The 17,536-nt window shown below is 48.1% G+C and overlaps 6 protein-coding genes across 6 annotated transcripts; 3 read left to right on the forward strand and 3 right to left on the reverse strand.

Moving 5' to 3' along the window:
* N7496_006035 (uncharacterized protein) lies at positions 1-837 on the reverse strand (the record flags this gene model as incomplete). The annotated part of the gene is made up of 2 exons (XM_056698964.1): positions 1-618; positions 685-837. 2 exons carry the CDS (start codon positions 835-837, stop codon positions 1-3), a joined length of 771 nt encoding a protein of 256 aa, XP_056554377.1.
* A 3,999-nt stretch (positions 838-4,836) lies between these two features.
* Positions 4,837-5,914, forward strand: N7496_006036 (uncharacterized protein; the record flags this gene model as incomplete). The annotated part of the gene is made up of 5 exons (XM_056698965.1): positions 4,837-4,994; positions 5,028-5,101; positions 5,207-5,379; positions 5,469-5,517; positions 5,556-5,914. Coding segments are annotated over 5 exons (813 nt in total), but the record flags the coding sequence as incomplete, so codon positions are not given.
* Positions 5,915-6,661: 747 nt separating this feature from the next.
* On the forward strand, positions 6,662-8,540 carry N7496_006037 (uncharacterized protein; the record flags this gene model as incomplete). Its single annotated transcript, XM_056698966.1, has 3 exons — positions 6,662-7,211; positions 7,274-8,281; positions 8,359-8,540. 3 exons carry the CDS (start codon positions 6,662-6,664, stop codon positions 8,538-8,540), a joined length of 1,740 nt encoding a protein of 579 aa, XP_056554379.1.
* A 401-nt stretch (positions 8,541-8,941) lies between these two features.
* Positions 8,942-10,574, reverse strand: N7496_006038 (alpha/beta fold hydrolase; the record flags this gene model as incomplete). The annotated part of the gene is made up of 2 exons (XM_056698967.1): positions 8,942-9,919; positions 9,999-10,574. 2 exons carry the CDS (start codon positions 10,572-10,574, stop codon positions 8,942-8,944), a joined length of 1,554 nt encoding a protein of 517 aa, XP_056554380.1.
* Positions 10,575-11,456: 882 nt separating this feature from the next.
* On the forward strand, positions 11,457-11,996 carry N7496_006039 (uncharacterized protein; the record flags this gene model as incomplete). Its single annotated transcript, XM_056698968.1, has 1 exon — positions 11,457-11,996. The coding sequence occupies one exon, from the start codon at positions 11,457-11,459 to the stop codon at positions 11,994-11,996; it is 540 nt and encodes a 179-aa protein (XP_056554381.1).
* Positions 11,997-12,978: 982 nt separating this feature from the next.
* N7496_006040 (uncharacterized protein) lies at positions 12,979-17,340 on the reverse strand (the record flags this gene model as incomplete). Its single annotated transcript, XM_056698969.1, has 4 exons — positions 12,979-13,837; positions 13,906-14,134; positions 14,189-14,330; positions 14,380-17,340. Coding segments are annotated over 4 exons (4,191 nt in total), but the record flags the coding sequence as incomplete, so codon positions are not given.
* Positions 17,341-17,536: the final 196 nt, after the last annotated feature.

Raw genomic sequence — 17,536 nt, forward strand, 5'->3', positions numbered from 1 at the left:
TCAACTCATACCGTCAGGCATCGTTCCGTATGTGTCAAATTCAGAGAGGTTTTGAGGGTTCGATGCATCAAACAGTGGCCCCGTACTCTCCGGTAGAAGCGGATTCTCCGCCATGGTAAATTGGCCAGTCTGCGCGGTCCACGAGTCCTGAGCCACGTCCGGCCCGGGCAAGCACGTACCGAAGTACACGTACTGAGACTCTTGGGACTCGTTCATCTTCGAAGTAATCTTGTCTGTGACCGATGATGAGACGCTATGCAGTTCCTTCAACGTCATATGGAATTCGTCCCGCGTGATGTGATTCTGGCAATCCGAACTAACGGTATCCAAGCGTTGTTGCAAGGCCGAGTTTTGCTCTCGTAGTTTTCGCACTTCCTCAACAGCCTTTTGTTTTTCCAAGGTGGTTTGGCGGACCCTTGCGTTCAGCTGCGCCCGTTCGGCGCGAAACCGCTGCTCGGCTTCGGAAGCTTCCTGCTGCTGCTCAGTGAGGCGAGCCATCAGCCGATGATGCCGTTCTTCGGCCGACTTGATCATCTTGGTGCAGTTCTCATGGACGATCTCAAAGTCTGTGGGCATCTCCTTCCTTAATGTCATTTTCGGAGGCGGCGTGGCTGGACCCTACGTACCAGCAACAAAATTAGTTATTTCCGCCTCACACCCTGCCTGTCATTAGGCAAGGCTTACCGTCGATCGTATCTGAGCACCCTTAGACACATAATGGGGCGCTTGGTCGACACCGGTGCGCAAAGTTCGAAGTGCTCGCGTGGAGGTCTGGCCGCCAGCCGCCGACCTTCGAACAACCCGAGCCGGAGCGGGCACTGCGGGGACCCTCGGCATAGTGGATAGTAATGCAAAAGGCGGGTGAAAGACAGAACAGAAATTTCCTGAGCAAAGAGCAAGGGAATATCAGAGCATTGCCGTTATAAGCGACGATTAGGAGAGGGCAAACTGGGGTTTAAATCTGGTTGGCTTAAAACTGTTGCTCAAAACTAAAGCTTCGCTTAATAGCGCAACCGCTATTCCATTATCTACGTCGGTCTTGAGATTTTTAATCAAATGAAGGTCGGGTTTTAGTCTAGGTAGTTCCGCGAGAAGCTGTCTTGTCGGGCTCTAATCGTGGGTTTAGACGGAGTGGCTACTTCGCAAAGAAAAATCTAGTACTTGAAATCAGCTCAAAAATTATGCGCCTTGTTTTAAAATATTTCTAGACTCACAAATTGCTAATTCCACATATTGGGGAGCAAATCTTCCCACGATCGGAAGCTTTTTGGCTCGCCGAATCAACGTGATATGATGCTGAAAATTTATTGCGTGACTCAAGACAGACATAGACAATACAGCATTGAATTGGCAAGTCCTCGATTATGCTAATTTACCACTTCAACTCACCAAGGAGAATTCAGAAGGAGGGTGAGCACAGTTTTGAGCACAGTTTTGAGCACAGTTTTGAGCACAGTTTTGAGCACAGTTTTGAGCACAGTTTTGAGCACAGTTTTGAGCACAGTTTTGAGCACAGTTTTGAGCACAGTTTTGAGCACAGTTTTGAGCACGGTTTTGAGCACGGTTTTGAGCACGGTTTTGAGCACGGTTTTGAGCACGGTTTTGAGCACGGTTTTGAGCACCTCCCAAACAACAAAAGAATATTTTGCCGCATTCATTCATTCTATCCATACTTCATTGAATGGTTGCCACCCTATTCGAAATCAGATTCCCGCGCGTCCGCTCAAGAATTAATTCTCCAAAACCGCGCTAGTCGATATTAATATTAGCTGCAGTTAGGTTCTCGTAAGACGGTGAAACGTATTTGTGGATAATGTCACATGATCGTTTTTTTTGTAATGTACAGTGGCACCGCAAAAGTTTCCGACCACCATTTGCTGATGTAATATTCTGCCCGCCAAAATTATTTCCGGTTTTCTATCATTTTCCCTTGCTTTTTGCGGTGGAATTATCGGTAAATCATTGTATATGACTTCTAGAACAACTGAATGTAAAAACATTACGGTTTCACCTTTCCAATGTCTGTGATTTGTGAAAAAACAACTTCTAGGAAAGGCGGTGTAAAGCGGCGGTCAAGGGGAGGTTGGAGACTTTTGCGCCGCCACTGTACTTGAGATAAAATACATTGCTCCATGTCTGGCATTGTCCGATCATTAAATAAAAGGGCTCCTTTCTACGGTTAGAAGGTAAAGTGTCGCTGCGTGGCCACTACTAATTTTGATAATAGACAGGAAACCTCCGTAGCATAAACCTCTGTGGATATATCAGGAATATGAGATCGAGAAGATTAGCTCCCCTGACCAACCTCGCGGTCACCTGATTGCGGGGTAAACTTCCAAGTTAGTGGCGCCAACTCTGGTACCACCAACCATCGACTCGATTCGGGGACTATTATGGCAACTAACCCCCATCCCGGTGACATGAAATGCCCTATGTGGTGAAACGCCCACCAGGTACCTGCACATTCGACCCCCGTCATTCCCAATCAACATCATTAATATTTCCTTGAAGCTGCTGGAACAATAATCATTGAATGCTTTTGTGATTGCTTCTATCAAACGCGGATTACAAAATGTTAGCGGGGCGAATTACAGACCGACACGGACTGACAGAAAATCCGCTGTTTACTACTATTACGCCAAGATCATCAACCAAACGACCTGAGATGGGTAGAAACGAAAGGATTGCATCCTTTAGTTTATCTTTTTCCCAAATCTGGTTTCTTACCTTATCGTAATCATATTGCCTTGGAGCATATCAATTTTAGTGAAAGTCTTGGCGTCAGAAAGGTACAAGAAATAAAGGCCCTGATGAGGCTAATACACAGGTAAAAAACGAACATGTAACGTGTTGTATGAAAGACACTAGCGCCCGCTAAGCGGAAGAGCCCCACCAACGTGTCCACGGGTAGGAGATAGCCTGCTAACTTACAAGGGAACGTGAGTCTAGTGGAAGAAAGTTCAGGACCGCATCTGTGAAGGGCTAAAGCCGATTTGATTCAATCTAACTAGGCCACGAACTGTTTACAACAATCTTGGGGAAAGGAAGGGAAAGGGGGCGTTCGTGCATGGCTACGACAATATGATACCGCATATGGAAGCTAGTGTGGGTCCGATGAGGAAGCAGGCAAAAGCAAGATGAAGGCCATGGTCACATGGCCACTCTCGGGCAACAGCCTGTTACAGCATCGACCTCTAAGGATAAAAAGTAACGACCGAAATGCAGGAAGAATAGACATCAGATCCATATACATGCTGCCTTTACGATACGTTGTATGGGTACAGGTCTAGAATTGAAATCCATCTCTACATTTTCTGCACCTAGAGTTATTGCTATATCGCTCAGTAGGGACCGTATACACTATCAAATCCAAGTTCCTCGCAAATAACTTATCTATAGAGAAAAAATGCTTCATCGCCATCCAGTGCCACTCTTATCCTTTTCGAAGGAGCGAACCTTAAGTGGAACGGCTTGGCGCTAATAGGTAGTCATACCTTGACATCACGTGCTATAGTTCGAAACAGATTTAGTTTAGCTTAGGCCTAGTCACTCTCGAGTTAGCTTCCCAGAGAGGAAGGATTATGTGAGCCTGCCTTTAAGGCGATCCGCAGAAATTTCGGTTCTTCATTTTCCTGTCCCTTGGGGGGACCCCGTAGACCCCGAACTCCACGTGACGAATGACTCAAGGTAGCATGGTGTGGGGTTCATCCAAAATCCACAAAATCCACCGTTTAACTCAAGATCTCGTCAAACGGTGTTGGTGAAAACTGCTAAATAGTGAAACCTAACTTAACAAATGCACCTAAGTTTGCTCAAACATTGATCCTGTTCATGTCCACCCTATCAACGTCCACGTTATCCCTATTTTCTTTTGCTTAACTGAGATTATTCGTTTTTCCACTTGTTTTCAATAGGTAGAGGCTGCTATTAAAGGTTGATTCTGAAAGCTTTAGCTTATGCTCAGGCTTAGTCTAGAGGCTGTTGATAAAAAGTCATACTTGTCCTTGTTTCATCACTAAATTATACGCAACCAACTATGCCTAATCAACAGTGTTCAAATCGTTACCTATTCTTCAACGATCACACCCGCGAGGTATTTGGGCAAATCAGGGATACTGACTGCATCACCATTATTAGCGGAATTCGCGGAAATGAACTATGATTGTTGAACACGCGACAGTTAAGTTAGTCTGGTAGATCCATCCACAGTGATCAAGAAAACCATAAGTCAGGTAATTTCACCAGCTTCAAATTTCGTTGAGGGTGTTAACATTACACATGAAGACTCTCTAGCTTTTAGCCTTCTCAAGATTTTGACAGAATTCACCGATTCTGACCGGTGGAAGATGTTTCAAGATAATCTCAATTAAGCTAGAGGTGAAAACAGTCTCAATATATATCTAAAATACAGTAACATGTCCTGGAATCCCCTTTCTTGCTCCAAACCGTATAAGTTGCGGTATATAGCCCAATACCTTCTCACGATCCGACAATTTCCATGACCCAATTTGAAGCAGTAGACACCTTGCAGTAAGCATACTGCGCTCAAAGTTGGCCCGATATCTCCCGCCAATCAACTCCAGAGGCGGGCATCTTATGCAACCCGGTCGAGATCGACGGGGATTCTCGCATCAACGTTGTGGCGCCGGGCCAATAACAAGCCTTCAGTTGCCGATAAGGCCGCCAAACAGCAGTACCTCACCCCTCAAGAGGAGCAAGCGCTGGTAGAATATGTGTTGCGGTTGGCGAATAACGGCTATCCGCTTCCAGTCAAGTTTCTACGATCGCTCGCTCTGGTCATCGCGCGCCAACAATCCTCGATTTTCCAGGTTATAGATCCCGGCCTCGAGATTCGGCCTCCGGGAAAGGAATTCAAGGAAAAATTTCCCGAGAATCGCAAGGCAACTAGCCATTAACATTCCTGAGATTACCCCAGTCCTTCAGGAAATAGTCCGCGAGAACCCTGATATCATAACAAAGACAATGCGGGAACAGTTCGAAAAACTCCTTCTTTAGCCACTAAACAGCCTCGAGCGATCTAAAATCCCTACACAGGCCATAGTGGTGGTGATTGACGCATTAGATGAATATGATGGAGATGGTGACATTCGGCTAATACTCCAACTTCTCCCCTAGCTATAAAGTCAAGGGGCTGTACGTCTACGAGTTCTTTTAACTAGTAGACCTGATTTACCGATTCATATAGGATTTTCAAAGATTGCGGACGATGACCGTAAGGACTTTGTTCTCGATGATAAACCTCCTGAAGTCATTGGGCATGACATATTGCTATTGTTTGATTACCGATTAACAGGGATTAGAACAGAACGCATCCTACTATCAGACTGGCCCGGCGACGAAGGTCTGCAAAAGCTAGTGGTATTATCTCTTCCGTTATTTATTTTCACTGGGACCCGATAGAAAGTCTCACTAAGATTTAGCACGCCAGAACGACTAATCTAAGCTAGATAGGACGTATCTTCCTGTTCTTGATCGTCTTCTCGGCAGACAACACAAGTAACATAGAGGAAAACTAGTTTCCGAGTTCCAGTAAGTAATCGGAGCTATCGTAACACTAGAGAGTCTACTCTCGGTTCCCTCACTTGCAAAGCTTCGGGACCTTCTAGAGCGGCTTGTTCGCCTTCGACTAGACCCACTATACTCGGTGCTAAGAGGGCTAGATAACGAAACGGTGCCCGTGCGGCTTTTTCACTCGTTATTTCGAGACTTTCTTCTTGATCCAGAGACCCGGAAAAATACTCCTTTGAGGATAAACGAGACAAAGCACTATATATCATATTATCCGAGTTGGCGCATTGCACAAGATGGTATACCTAGTATCGACAAGCGTACTTTAGCTCCGGAGGAAGGTTGCTATCGACAGTCTGAGGATCAGTTGGAAAATAGTACAGCAGTACGTGGCCTCGACTGTTGCACTCATCGGTGAGGTCCTGAGACAGCCTGCGATCGGGGATATCCTCCAGCACGTCCAAGACGCGGCCAAGTGCACACAGAACATTCAAAAAGACATTACGATTATCAAGAACTCTGTCGGACTAAGCATGACTCCGATAAATGCGGCCAATTTCAGTGGTGGACCTACAGTGTGGCATTCATGACACTAAGTATGGCAATACTACGTATTGCTGTACACTCATTTGGTTTTCTTGCATGAATGAACAACATAGTGTTTCTAACACATTGAATCAGAAAAGGTCGCTCTGCCAAGACGGGATATGTGATCCGATTCAAAAATGCATAGTCGGCGGAAGCGGGCCGAACAATATCGAAACAACACGAAACTAGTCAGTCCCACTGCCGCTCGTTCTAGGTGCGGAAACCTAAACCACCATGTGTGCCCGGCCCACGCAGCCTCGAAGATCGGTGTGGGGCGACCCCAGGACCGGATATTGCCGTAACCAAAATGCACACCAGCCAGTCCCAAAAGCGTTAGTCCATGCTGAGGGCGATGACGAAAGAGGCGCCCGAGAATTCAACAAGCATCGTCATCCATCAGGCTTCAGCCACCGCGCTATCTAAACTACTCCTATACATAAACACCTAGGTGCTGCTTTAGGTACTAACCTATTCTTCCCATTCTTACCATCCTTCATGACATCGCCCATGCTTCAAAACATTCCGCCAAAAGCAGGTGTCCAATATGGCACTCATTCAGATATCCCTGATTTGGGCCGTGTATGCGCTTGTGGTAGCTATGTTGCTTGCAGTGGCTTCTGTGTTTGTTCATATTTACCAAACTCCTCGGGATCGTTATCCATCTGTGACTTTTACATGCGTCATCGCGATCACCAGTCTTCTTGCGACGGTGCTTGTTCTGCCGGTGGATGTGGCGCTTGTTTCATCGACAACCTCGTCCAAGCTTGGCCAGCGGAAAGACTGGGCTACACAGGATGAGGTTGACAAAATAACCTCCTCCTTGACAGTCGTGTATTATTTCCTGTATTCGTTGGATGCAGTGCTTTGTCTCCTGGGAATCCCATTTGCATATTTCTGGTATGATGGATATGATGAGGTGGCGACAGAAACAGGTCAGCAAACGGTTGGGCAGCGGCTTTGGGGGGCCCTCAAGTACACCATGTCATTCGTTACTATTGCGATTATCCTGTTCGTTGTCGGATTTTTCGTCCCAGTGTCGAGGAACAAGAATGGCATGGAGCTGGATTACTTCAAGAAACTATTGACTGAGAATCGTGAGCATTCGCAACCTCCCTTAGGATTCTTGGGGCCGCGAAGCTGATACAAATTGATGCAGATGGGGAACGTGCTCTGACTTTTGCCCTTGGGGTGCTGATGACCATCGGAATCTGCCTCTATGTCCTATATACCTCCGCGGGTCTCGCTCTCTTCCCAATCAGCTTGATCAAGACCGCCCCATCAATCTCCAACCCGCGCTTGCGAGCCAGTACGGCAGTACAGCTCGAGACAAATCGTGAGCGGCAACGTCAGTTGGAAGGACGTTGCGGAGGGAACCCCGATATCCTATCGTCCAATGATCGCAGGGAGCTCGATACTCTTGCACGGGAGGAGAGGACGCTTATTCAGCGACAACGCCTGGTAGAAGAAGCTCAGGGCGAAGGTTGGAGCTGCTTGGTGAGGGTATGGTTCAAGATCGAAGCGATTTGCCGTCCCTTTAAGCTTCTGGGTGGCATTCTACTACTTTTGGTCGCGTCCATTACATGGGTATCTATGCTTTTGACTTCAGTTGACAAAGCAAAAAACTCGATCTGCAAGATCCTTTGTGGATATATCCTCGGACACGTCAATTTTTTCAATCCCGTTAACTGGGCTCTTGTCCAATCTGCCAACATCTTTCCCGTTGACTATGCTATTTTCACCGTGCTTGTGCTTTTTTTCTTCTGCAGTTCTATTGCCGGGATTGCTGCAGTGGGAATCCGCTTCTTGTGGATCAGAATCTTCCAAATCCGACAGGGGCACACGTCTCCCCAGGATCTACTCCTAGCGACCGCTATGTTGATGCTGATCATCTTAGCGTTGAATTATTCAATTTCGATGGTAGTTGCTCCGCAGTACGCAACATTCGGGCCACAAACTTTCTGTGATCATGCTCCTGGGCCGCCGCTGGACCAGCCGGACTGCTCAAACAATAAAGATATTATCAGACCGTGCTCGGAACTGGCAGACAGCCCCGCAGCACAGCGAGTCTGCACACCCAGTATTGGCAGCACCTTCCTTAATCGCGTCACGCTGAATGTTCCTTTCTTCGGCGCCGTGTTCTTTTGGGCCCAATTCCTCTTTCTCGGTAGGGAATCTTTTCCTTTAAGAGTAGCCCTGTCCTAGTCAAATGGTTCTCGAGCTAACGATGTATCAATAAAATAGGCTTTTCTCTTGTCACCTTTCTCACGTCTCTGTTACGCGCCCCGAACTTGGGCGAGAGGCAGTTCGACGAAGATGCCGAGGAGCATGAGGAGGAAGGATTATTGGCTAGCACTAGAAGACGGTTTAATGCCAACTGGCAGGACATCACTGGGAGGGCAAGCGGGAATGGCTCTGATGGCTGACCCGACACACCGTTCATATTCCAAAGGATTCATGTCATTGCAAAGAGGGAATTAACTATCTAGTAAACTCGCAGACGCCGCAGAGCATTTATCTATGAGCGAATCCCAGGAGCGGTAAGTCAGTCCTGTTAATCAAGGGCCTCTACTTCAGAATCGACCGATTCAGGAACAATCACATAGTTAAGAACATGCGGCTGCGAAACATCCAGGCACTCAGTAATACAAGAGAAAAGGAAAAAGGACACGCTCCCTACCTCTTAACGACAAAGTTGCGTATTACGTAGACTTAACAGTCTGCATGAATAAGCATGCCCTGCCATACAAACTTAGTGACGAACACCGAGAAAATATATCGCCCTGATTTCTTTACTTATGGACGAATATATCGGTCAGTGACTGTCTCAGTTTGTGTTTGAATAAACAGAGATCGCCTTGATGACAGGTCGCCTAGTATTCTCAAAATCAAAGACCTGAGCATGATCCAACTGTTCGTACCACAGCAGCTCAAGCCCGTATCCCACCCAGGGCCTGTTTTTCCATGTTCGGACTGGTTCTTTGTCAATTGTCCAGCCTTCAGCTGTTGAACCCATCAAGTACCGCCCCACCGTTTCGGCATCCACAATCAAATCCTTACCACTTAAAACCACTGTAACATTTCTACCCTCCTGTTGTTTTTCTCTGACCTTTATCCGGAGGTCCTCCTTCCAAATGATGTTGTCAACCCAGGAAAACCTCTTTGCCAATGTATGCGCAACTCCTATGTCTTTACTTCCGAAATACCACAGTTGGTATTCATTGGCTCGTGCTGGCTGGCGGGCTATGAAGTTGTATGCCACGTCTGGCAGGTGGAGGAGAAACGAGACCGGATCAATAAAGACCGTAGGCCCAATCAGCGGAGCAGAACGATTGGACTTAAGGAGGTGTGCAGCGATTATGGAACCATAAGAATGAGACACAAGCACGAATCTGCTCCACCCATGATACCGGACGATCTCCATGATCTCACCCACCATCACATCCTTTGCCAGAGCCGGATGAGTTATCCGAGAGCTTACTGGCATGATCTCAAGTGCAATGATGCCAACTTCACTATCGTTGGTGGCCCCAGTCCCTAGCTCCCTGTTGAGATCTCGGAGGAAGGTCGTGTAAGGGTACAGCCCAATTCCGATACCATGTATGAATAGTACGGGTAGCCGTTTCTTGGATGTATGCCGTCGATGCCAGTATGTGAGATGCCGCGCCGGTGATAGGTAGGCCGTGAATATCGTGAGAGGGCGACATGGGAAGACGGTAAAGAATTGCAAGAGCGAGCTTCGATGGAAGTGGAATCCATGGCACAACATCTTGAAATACATTATTGTGTCAACCACAAAGACACACTAGGTGAATTGATTCTCAGCCTGATAGGGTTCCATCACATAGAGTAAAGAGAGAGAGAGAGAGAGAGAGAGAACTAACAGTGTACCACAGCAGACTACGATGTGAACCGCCTGCTTCATTTAGAAGTTGTCCTAGGCTTTTCACATCCATCCTTCCCGGTGACAGTTTTCGTCCAATCATCTTCTCAATTTCTGTGGTATAGGTCTCAATTTCCTGCTCATTCCGCTGGTCCTGCTCCCACGTATGTCCTGGTCCAAAGAATGCCCATCTGATAAAGTCTTTCACGTTATCACGCTTGATGTATTCACCTTCGGAGACCATCAGCCACCGGCTGATATATTTCTCTGGATTTGGCACGTTCGTATGGCAATTCCTAAACAATATCTCTCTGCACTCTGGAGATATAGATCCATGGTAGATAGGAGACTGGCGAAAAGCGTATTTGAGTGGTATAAAAACAATTGCGAAGAAGACTGCCTCTGCAGTGAGCCAGAATTGGATAGGGTAGGGTATGCGTTTGAGATAAATTGGCAGATGAAAGAATTGGATGAGGAATAATTGAATGCAATATAGAGTGCTAATAGGTGCAATGTTGTGAAGGAATAGGATGCAAGCCCGAATAAAGAAGTACTCCGCGGGAGATGTTCCGATCATGGTGACCTTTTTGAGTGGAATAAGTCATAGGAATACAGTGAACGTATAGGGTAAATATAAGTTTGATTGTTGGATTACGTATAGCTTCCCAACAAACTTCTTTTGGCATTCAGAACCTCTGTTGAATCTACCAAACAGAAGCATAGTGACATGTGCTGGCATGTGATTACATGCATGTGATGTAATGAATGTGGGTATTTAGGATATTCCGGAGTTTGTATTTAGATTTCATTCGACAGCTGAAAAGTTGTATTGTGGGGTTACAACGAAATTTTCTCGCACTTGTGCAACGAAATGTCAGTATCAATTACCCGTACTTTCCAAGATATACGGAGGACAGAGACTGGGCATAGTGCAAAAAGCTGGAAATACTACGCAGAATTGCTTTGCGCTAGGCTTCGAATCTCAGTGCCGTTTGTTTTTCGAGATTAACTCTTCACTGCGTATTGTAGGAACATATTGTATTAGAGCGTAAAACAAATTCTGTGCATGTAGCTAGCGTTATCTCGTGTAAACTCGGGGCCGCATGACAGCAGGAAAGGAAATAGTCGTTGGGCTGATCTATGGTTCGGTTACTCCTGTATTGGGAGTGTTGCACGCTAGTTATCTTAATTCAGCGAACGAGGAAAGTTTGAAAGTAGCGAAGTTCTATTGATCAGCTGATTGGCATTTGTGCCACTGTCTGTCAATGAGGTCATTACTTCATTGTGGTAACTGCGGATGACAAATCCCATTCTCTACGAGAAATCAAAGCTGCAAATAGGTCTGTCGCTAATTTTTAAATCTGATTCTGCCTGGAGCCGACTGCAACAGGCGTCATAGTGCGGGTATTCAGATAATTGTGCTTCGATTGACTGCCACTTCAGTACCTGACAAACAACTATGCCTACCACCCGTGAGATTGAGCGAATGTCGGCTGATCTTCCCAAAGAAGATACATATATCGTTACCAATGTCATCACGGTTGATGTACCTCTGGATTTTGTCTGGGAGAACTTGCCCAAAAATCTCGATTTCAGTCAAGTGATGCAGCCTTACGGCTGGTTGCCCGGCGCATGGACATGGGAGACATCCGAGAACTTCAACGAAACGGGCTCCAGTATCACATATACCATGACGGACAACAGTACGGTCGAGGAGACCATCATCAAGCGTGATACGGCCTCTCGTCACTATGTCTATGCCTGCTTGCCGCCGATACCGGGTTTCGATTTCTGGCAGGGTAACTTGTTCTATAAAGATGCCGGAAATGGAAAGACGACTGTGATTTGGCGGTATTGGCTGAAGCCAAAAGACAATTTTCTCAGCAAGATCGTCGTTGCACGCCTTTTAAAGCTCTTTATTTGGAAAGGGTATACTGTTAAGGCTGCTTCGGGTATGAAGTCTGAAATCGAGAGATTATATATCCACCAGAAAGGGTGAATGGCTTTGATTTTGATTATTCGTTAGGGACTATCATGTTCACTCGGTCTTACATGGTAAGCGTGGCATCGCACTCGAACCTAACATTGTGGCCTACTCTGATAGACGTCACTTTTCCAAGGGAGATGCCCATAGAGGAGGACGAAGTCTTCCTGCGTCGTCCTGCGATTCCAAGCTTGGCAGCCCACAACGAGGGTTCTTTCGACGATATCGAACAGGCCAATTAGGCTTAAATACTCAGCAGGAGGGGCTCGTTAGGATTTATGGACAGCTATGATGGAAAAAAATGAGTACAAACTGCCTGAGACTTGGTTTGTTAAGGGGAAACTTCTTCGGGTAGTACATGCCCTTTCTGGACATTTGCTCTCTCTAGGCTCATCAGAATGTGGAGCAGGAAGCGACCACTCCACAGCTCTTTCCGCTCACTGTTAATAGAACTGTTTCAAGGCTGTCGATTTACTGCGGTGGCATTGCTCGTCTATTCATCCTTCTGTAAACCTGAACACGAACCCAAGTGATGTGGAAAGGGTCCTCGTTTCGAGCACACCTGGATTGATGGCGTGGAGTCTCTTGAGAAATACAAACTGAGCGAGGTATTATCTCACTATGAATAAGGATATGCTACAGGCCATTATCGCGTCGTCGATAAACTGGGTTATCAGGGCTATTCGACTCTCTGGCTTGCCCAGGACACTCGCACGAGCATCACAGCTGGCCAGCTGGCCAGCTGGCCCTTGATAAACACCATTTCAAGTTTGTAAAAATTGATAGAACAGATCGTATTAGAGCATTAAATCGATCCTTCTGCATGTAGCTAGCCTTTATATGTAAACTTGGGATCGGGTGACAGCAGGAAAGGATATGGGTGTCGCATGTTGCAGCTGAAGCGACTTGGCTGATTTATGCTTCGATAATCCTATATCGGGAGTGTTGAACGCTAGTATCAAACTGAGCTCGAGGATGCATACCGATAGTCTGTCGCTTATACATGCGAGTGACTCTGACTCCACCAACGGCCATGAATTAAAGGTGTATGCTCAGATGCAGGGGAAGGTGCGTGCGCAGAGGATGGGACAAGATCCGGGTTCTGGTTCGGAGGTGTATCAGACGTCTCTAAATGCCCGCTTACGACAGGTTCATTTGCGGCCGTGTCGAGATGGACCTCGATCCCTTGATGACGGCCTATTCCGCCATGAGAACTGTGGGTGGACTCGCCGCCGTGCCATTCGACTGGAGCCCATCCAGCCACACTGCCAGCAACAACGCCGGCCATGGCGGCCGCAGGGCCGAATTCCGGGCTGGATCGAGCCTGTGGAAACGCAAGCTCAGAGTTCGAGCTGCCACTCTCGCTATTGTCTCCAACCGCAGTGAGCAACGGGGAGGACTCTCTGGAGAATGAACTGCCGTGGGACAGAGGGAGCAAATCTTGAGGGTGCTGGAGTTTGTGTTTTACATGCCTCAGTCGCCCTCCCCGGACCTTCTTCATAAACGCTAGCTGGTCACGAATCTCTTCCAGTGCTGGATCCCGTTCGTAGTGGTGGCATTCTCGGGATATGCCCAGTTCAGTACCCTTCTTGCGGGACCAGAACCATGCAATAAGCTCGTGGACGAGTTCATCCGGGATCAGGCGAATAATTACTGCCACCAGCACTGAAAGAGCCCCAAGTACCAGGCTCACTGCCCACTGCGAGACCTGGTGGAGAGGGTGCACAGAAAAGGCTGCCCCGCCAAAGAAGATGATCAAGATCTGGCCACCAATGATGGTAAGCTGAATGCCTATGAACCATTTGTTGTTGCAGATGCCCTCCATAATATTTAGACGGTTGTCAACACGGCGCGAACTGCAGGGACCAGTCAGTAAATGACTGAATGAATCGACCAGTAAGGGAACCCCGGTACTTGCTTGTACTGGTTGAATATCTGCATGAAGACGAACGTATTGAATATCACTGTCTGCATATGTCCGTTATCCCACTTTGGGAAAATGTATTGGCCTTCAAAGTTTAGAATCAGCGTCACAAATAGTTGATAGACAGCCTGTCCAATGATCATCTTCCACATCGTCAAGGTGATTAGCGGCGCGGACTTTGGATCGGGTCTGCGTTCGAGAACGTATGGCGAAGGTGCATCCGTCGCTACTGTAGTATTAGTAATCACATCAAAATAACTATCCAAGCATGCAGTGAAAATACCTAGTGCAAGAGCGGCGAAGGTGTCCATAATGAGGTTGACCCACAACAGCTGAACTGCGCTAAGTACAGAATCCTCATCATTGCTGGCGACAGCTGAAACAAAGGTGAGGACAACAGCCGTGACGTTGACAGTTATTTGGAACTTAATGGAAATGAGTTCCTGGTCTTGGAGCGATATACGATGATCCTACCTGAAGGAACTTTTTGACTGCGTCGTTCACCGTGCGACCCCATGCTATGGCCTTGACAATTGAAGCGAAATTGTCGTCCATCAGGATAATATCTGACGCCTCCTTCGCGACCTCGGTGCCTGTCACACCCATCGCGAAGCCAACATCGGCAGTCTTGAGTGCTTGTGCATCATTGGTCCCATCCCCAGTCACGGCGACAGTCTCCCCAAGCTTTTTGAGCTGGCTGACTAAAACCCTCTTGTCGCCTGGACTTGACCGAGCGACGATCTGCAGTCTTGGAATGAGCTGGTTCATCTGGCGATGGCTCAACTGGCGAAATTGGGAGCCTTCGATAGCGACACCATCAGGTGTATAGATGCCGCATTGCCGGGCGATGGCTTTGGCCGTGACGATGTTGTCGCCGGTGACCATCCTGACAAAAACACCGGCGCGTTGGCATTGGTGGACCGCATCAGCGACTCCTTGCCTGACGGGATCCTGTATACCGAAGATGCCTAGCATCGTCATGTCCTTGAATATTGACTCAAAGACTGCCATCCTGTCATCATTTTCGTCAGTTGTTGCCCCTTTAGGCGGCCATTGCTCGAAGTCGCGATCCGCAAGAGCGATGCATCTCAGGGAGCGAGACGCGTAGTTAGTGATAATGGTGTCCAGCCTAGTCCGTTTGTCGTCAGACAGCGGTGCTTCCACCAGATCATTAGTTACATCCTGCACGATCTGCGTTGACTGGCGAACTAAAATCTCCGCAGCACCTTTAACTAACATCCGAAAGTTCCCGTTATCCAACCGAATAACCACCGCCATGCATTTACGGTTCGAGTCGAAAGGGAACATTTGCACGATATTTGCGTTTGCTCTCTCCTCACTCACTGACCCAAGCCCGAGTTGCTCTCTCGCGAATGACAGCAAAGCCGTCTCCGTCTTGGATCCGATAAATGTCATCACTCCGTCTCGGTCGCCCTCGAACGCTGTCGAGTTAAGCACAATCGACTGGAGTAGGTGGCTTTTTATCAACGGCGAAAGCGTGGACGCAAAACCTGGGGGTGAAATAATCACCGGTCCTAGTCCACTAGCCGCATGGTTTGAAGGCACTAAGTCACCAAATCGCGGTGTGGTGCCAAGAGTCGCAGCCACAACACTCATCTTATTCTCGGTGAGCGTTCCGGTCTTGTCAGAGCAAATGGTCGTGGCGTTGCCCATGGTCTCACATGCTCGGAGCAAGCGCACGAGGTTGTTGTCTTGCAACATTCTTGTTGTTGCAAAGGCGAGCGCGACCGTCACCGCCAGTGGCAGCCCCTCGGGCACAGCAACCACGACGATGGTGACGGCCACAATGAAGATCCGCAGAAAGGCCTGGACCTTGGCATCCGCCCCGCCCTCAATACTCTTGAGCCGGATCAGAAACTTGATGAAAAGCGCCACGAACAGTAGCAGGCCCGACGCCAGGCCGACCTTCGCGATGTAATCCGCCAGCACGTTCAGCTTAGTTTGCAACGGGGTAGTCTCTCCCTCATCCTGAAGAGACATCATCGTCCGGCCATATGTCGTGTGGAAACCGGTGGCAGTGACCAAGAAAGTCCCCAGGCCCTCTTCAACCTTGGCGCCCGATATGATGAACGGATCCAGATTTTTCAGGTCTTTGTTCTGTTCAACTGCCCGGTAGGCTTCGTCGCCGGAAGTTTTCCGAAGGAGGACTGACTCGCCTGTTACTGAAGACTCGTCACATTTGACGTTATGTCCATCGATCAAAATCCCATCGGCGGGGATCATATCGCCTGGTTCCAGGTATATCACCTCGCCGACCATAATATCGTAGATCGAGACTTCCGTCATCTTGCCTGATCGGATGACCTTGACATCTCGATCATCTTTCTTCCTGTTGAGTTTGGCGAATTGCCGTTCCTTCTGCCAATCATTCGCAGCACCAACAGTGACGACCACAATGATGGCAACAATGATTGCGGCGCCCTCTACCCATTCCACGCCCGTTGCTCGCACGGATTGGGGAATTCCTACCGCGAGTGAGACAACGGCAGCGACAGATAGGAGAATTAACACCTTATCATTGTACGCAATCCACAAGAGCTCCCAAATTGATTTGAGCTTCCTCTCGGGGAGCTTGTTGATTCCAAATACCCGCCGTCGATCCGAAAATTGGCCCTGTGACTGCTTTATTGACGATTCGTCCGTGGTGATAGCAGACGGTAGCACCGATGGGGAGGTTGATTTGGGCAGTGACACGAAAGTCCGTGAAACTTTGTCAAAACTCACCAACCCGTCCAACTCGGTCTCATCCATGCTCAAGCCGCTTTGCAGGTCGGTCCGTAGACCTTGTTCCAGCCCGCACAGTCCGCCAAGAGCGCCGAAAGCGCCGAAATTCCTAGGGTTCAGGAGTTTGTTTAGTTGACCGGGCGAGAAGGCAAACTTGTTGTTCTCCACTTCAAACTCATGTTCCCGGCCGGGTTCCGGTTTGAGATTATCTTCATCATCACCATCACCATGGTCATCCCTAACTAGCAATCTATGAGACGAAGTGGGCACGCAGGTGTCCCTGCCATAATTACTTGATGTTTGAGCGCTACTTGCTGGTCCTACTAACTTGCCACGACGGGCCGGAAGGGGCACGGACAGCAGGTGGGAACGGGGCGAGGTGACATCGATTTTTGGCGAGAGGGGAGTTTGCGGCGAAGTCATACAGCTCTGTCGGTCCTGGCCTTCGCAAGTGGATGCCGGCGATGGCATGTCCGTGGGCGACAAACCACTGGAATTGTGTACGACTATGCTGGGTTCAGCGACTTCAGCATTTTCCATCGGCTGTTGGAGCGAGTTTTGCGGAGGACCTGTGAGAACTTGGACTGGCGTGTGAATGCTGTCAGGCGAGGAGCTCATATTGGGCATCTCGATCACCGACTCTCGGTCTCGACGCAGGCCATAGCAGGTTGGTGGGCCAGTTCCTCGCCCTCTGTCAATTCAAATATTGATTGATTTTGAGCGATCCAGACGAACGAGACATGCCAAACCAGTCGTCTTTAAGCTGATGTATTATCAACTTCAATACTTTCTCTCCGAGACCCTGCAATGCACACAATCAAAACTCTACCCGATAGATTCGCGAAGTCACAGTCCATGCGGATCGAGGTTGGGTGAGTGGATCAGT

Source organism: Penicillium cataractarum (genome assembly GCF_028827025.1).
Source record: "Penicillium cataractarum strain IBT 29864 chromosome Unknown utg000005l, whole genome shotgun sequence".
Taxonomy (NCBI): Eukaryota; Fungi; Ascomycota; class Eurotiomycetes; order Eurotiales; family Aspergillaceae; genus Penicillium; species Penicillium cataractarum.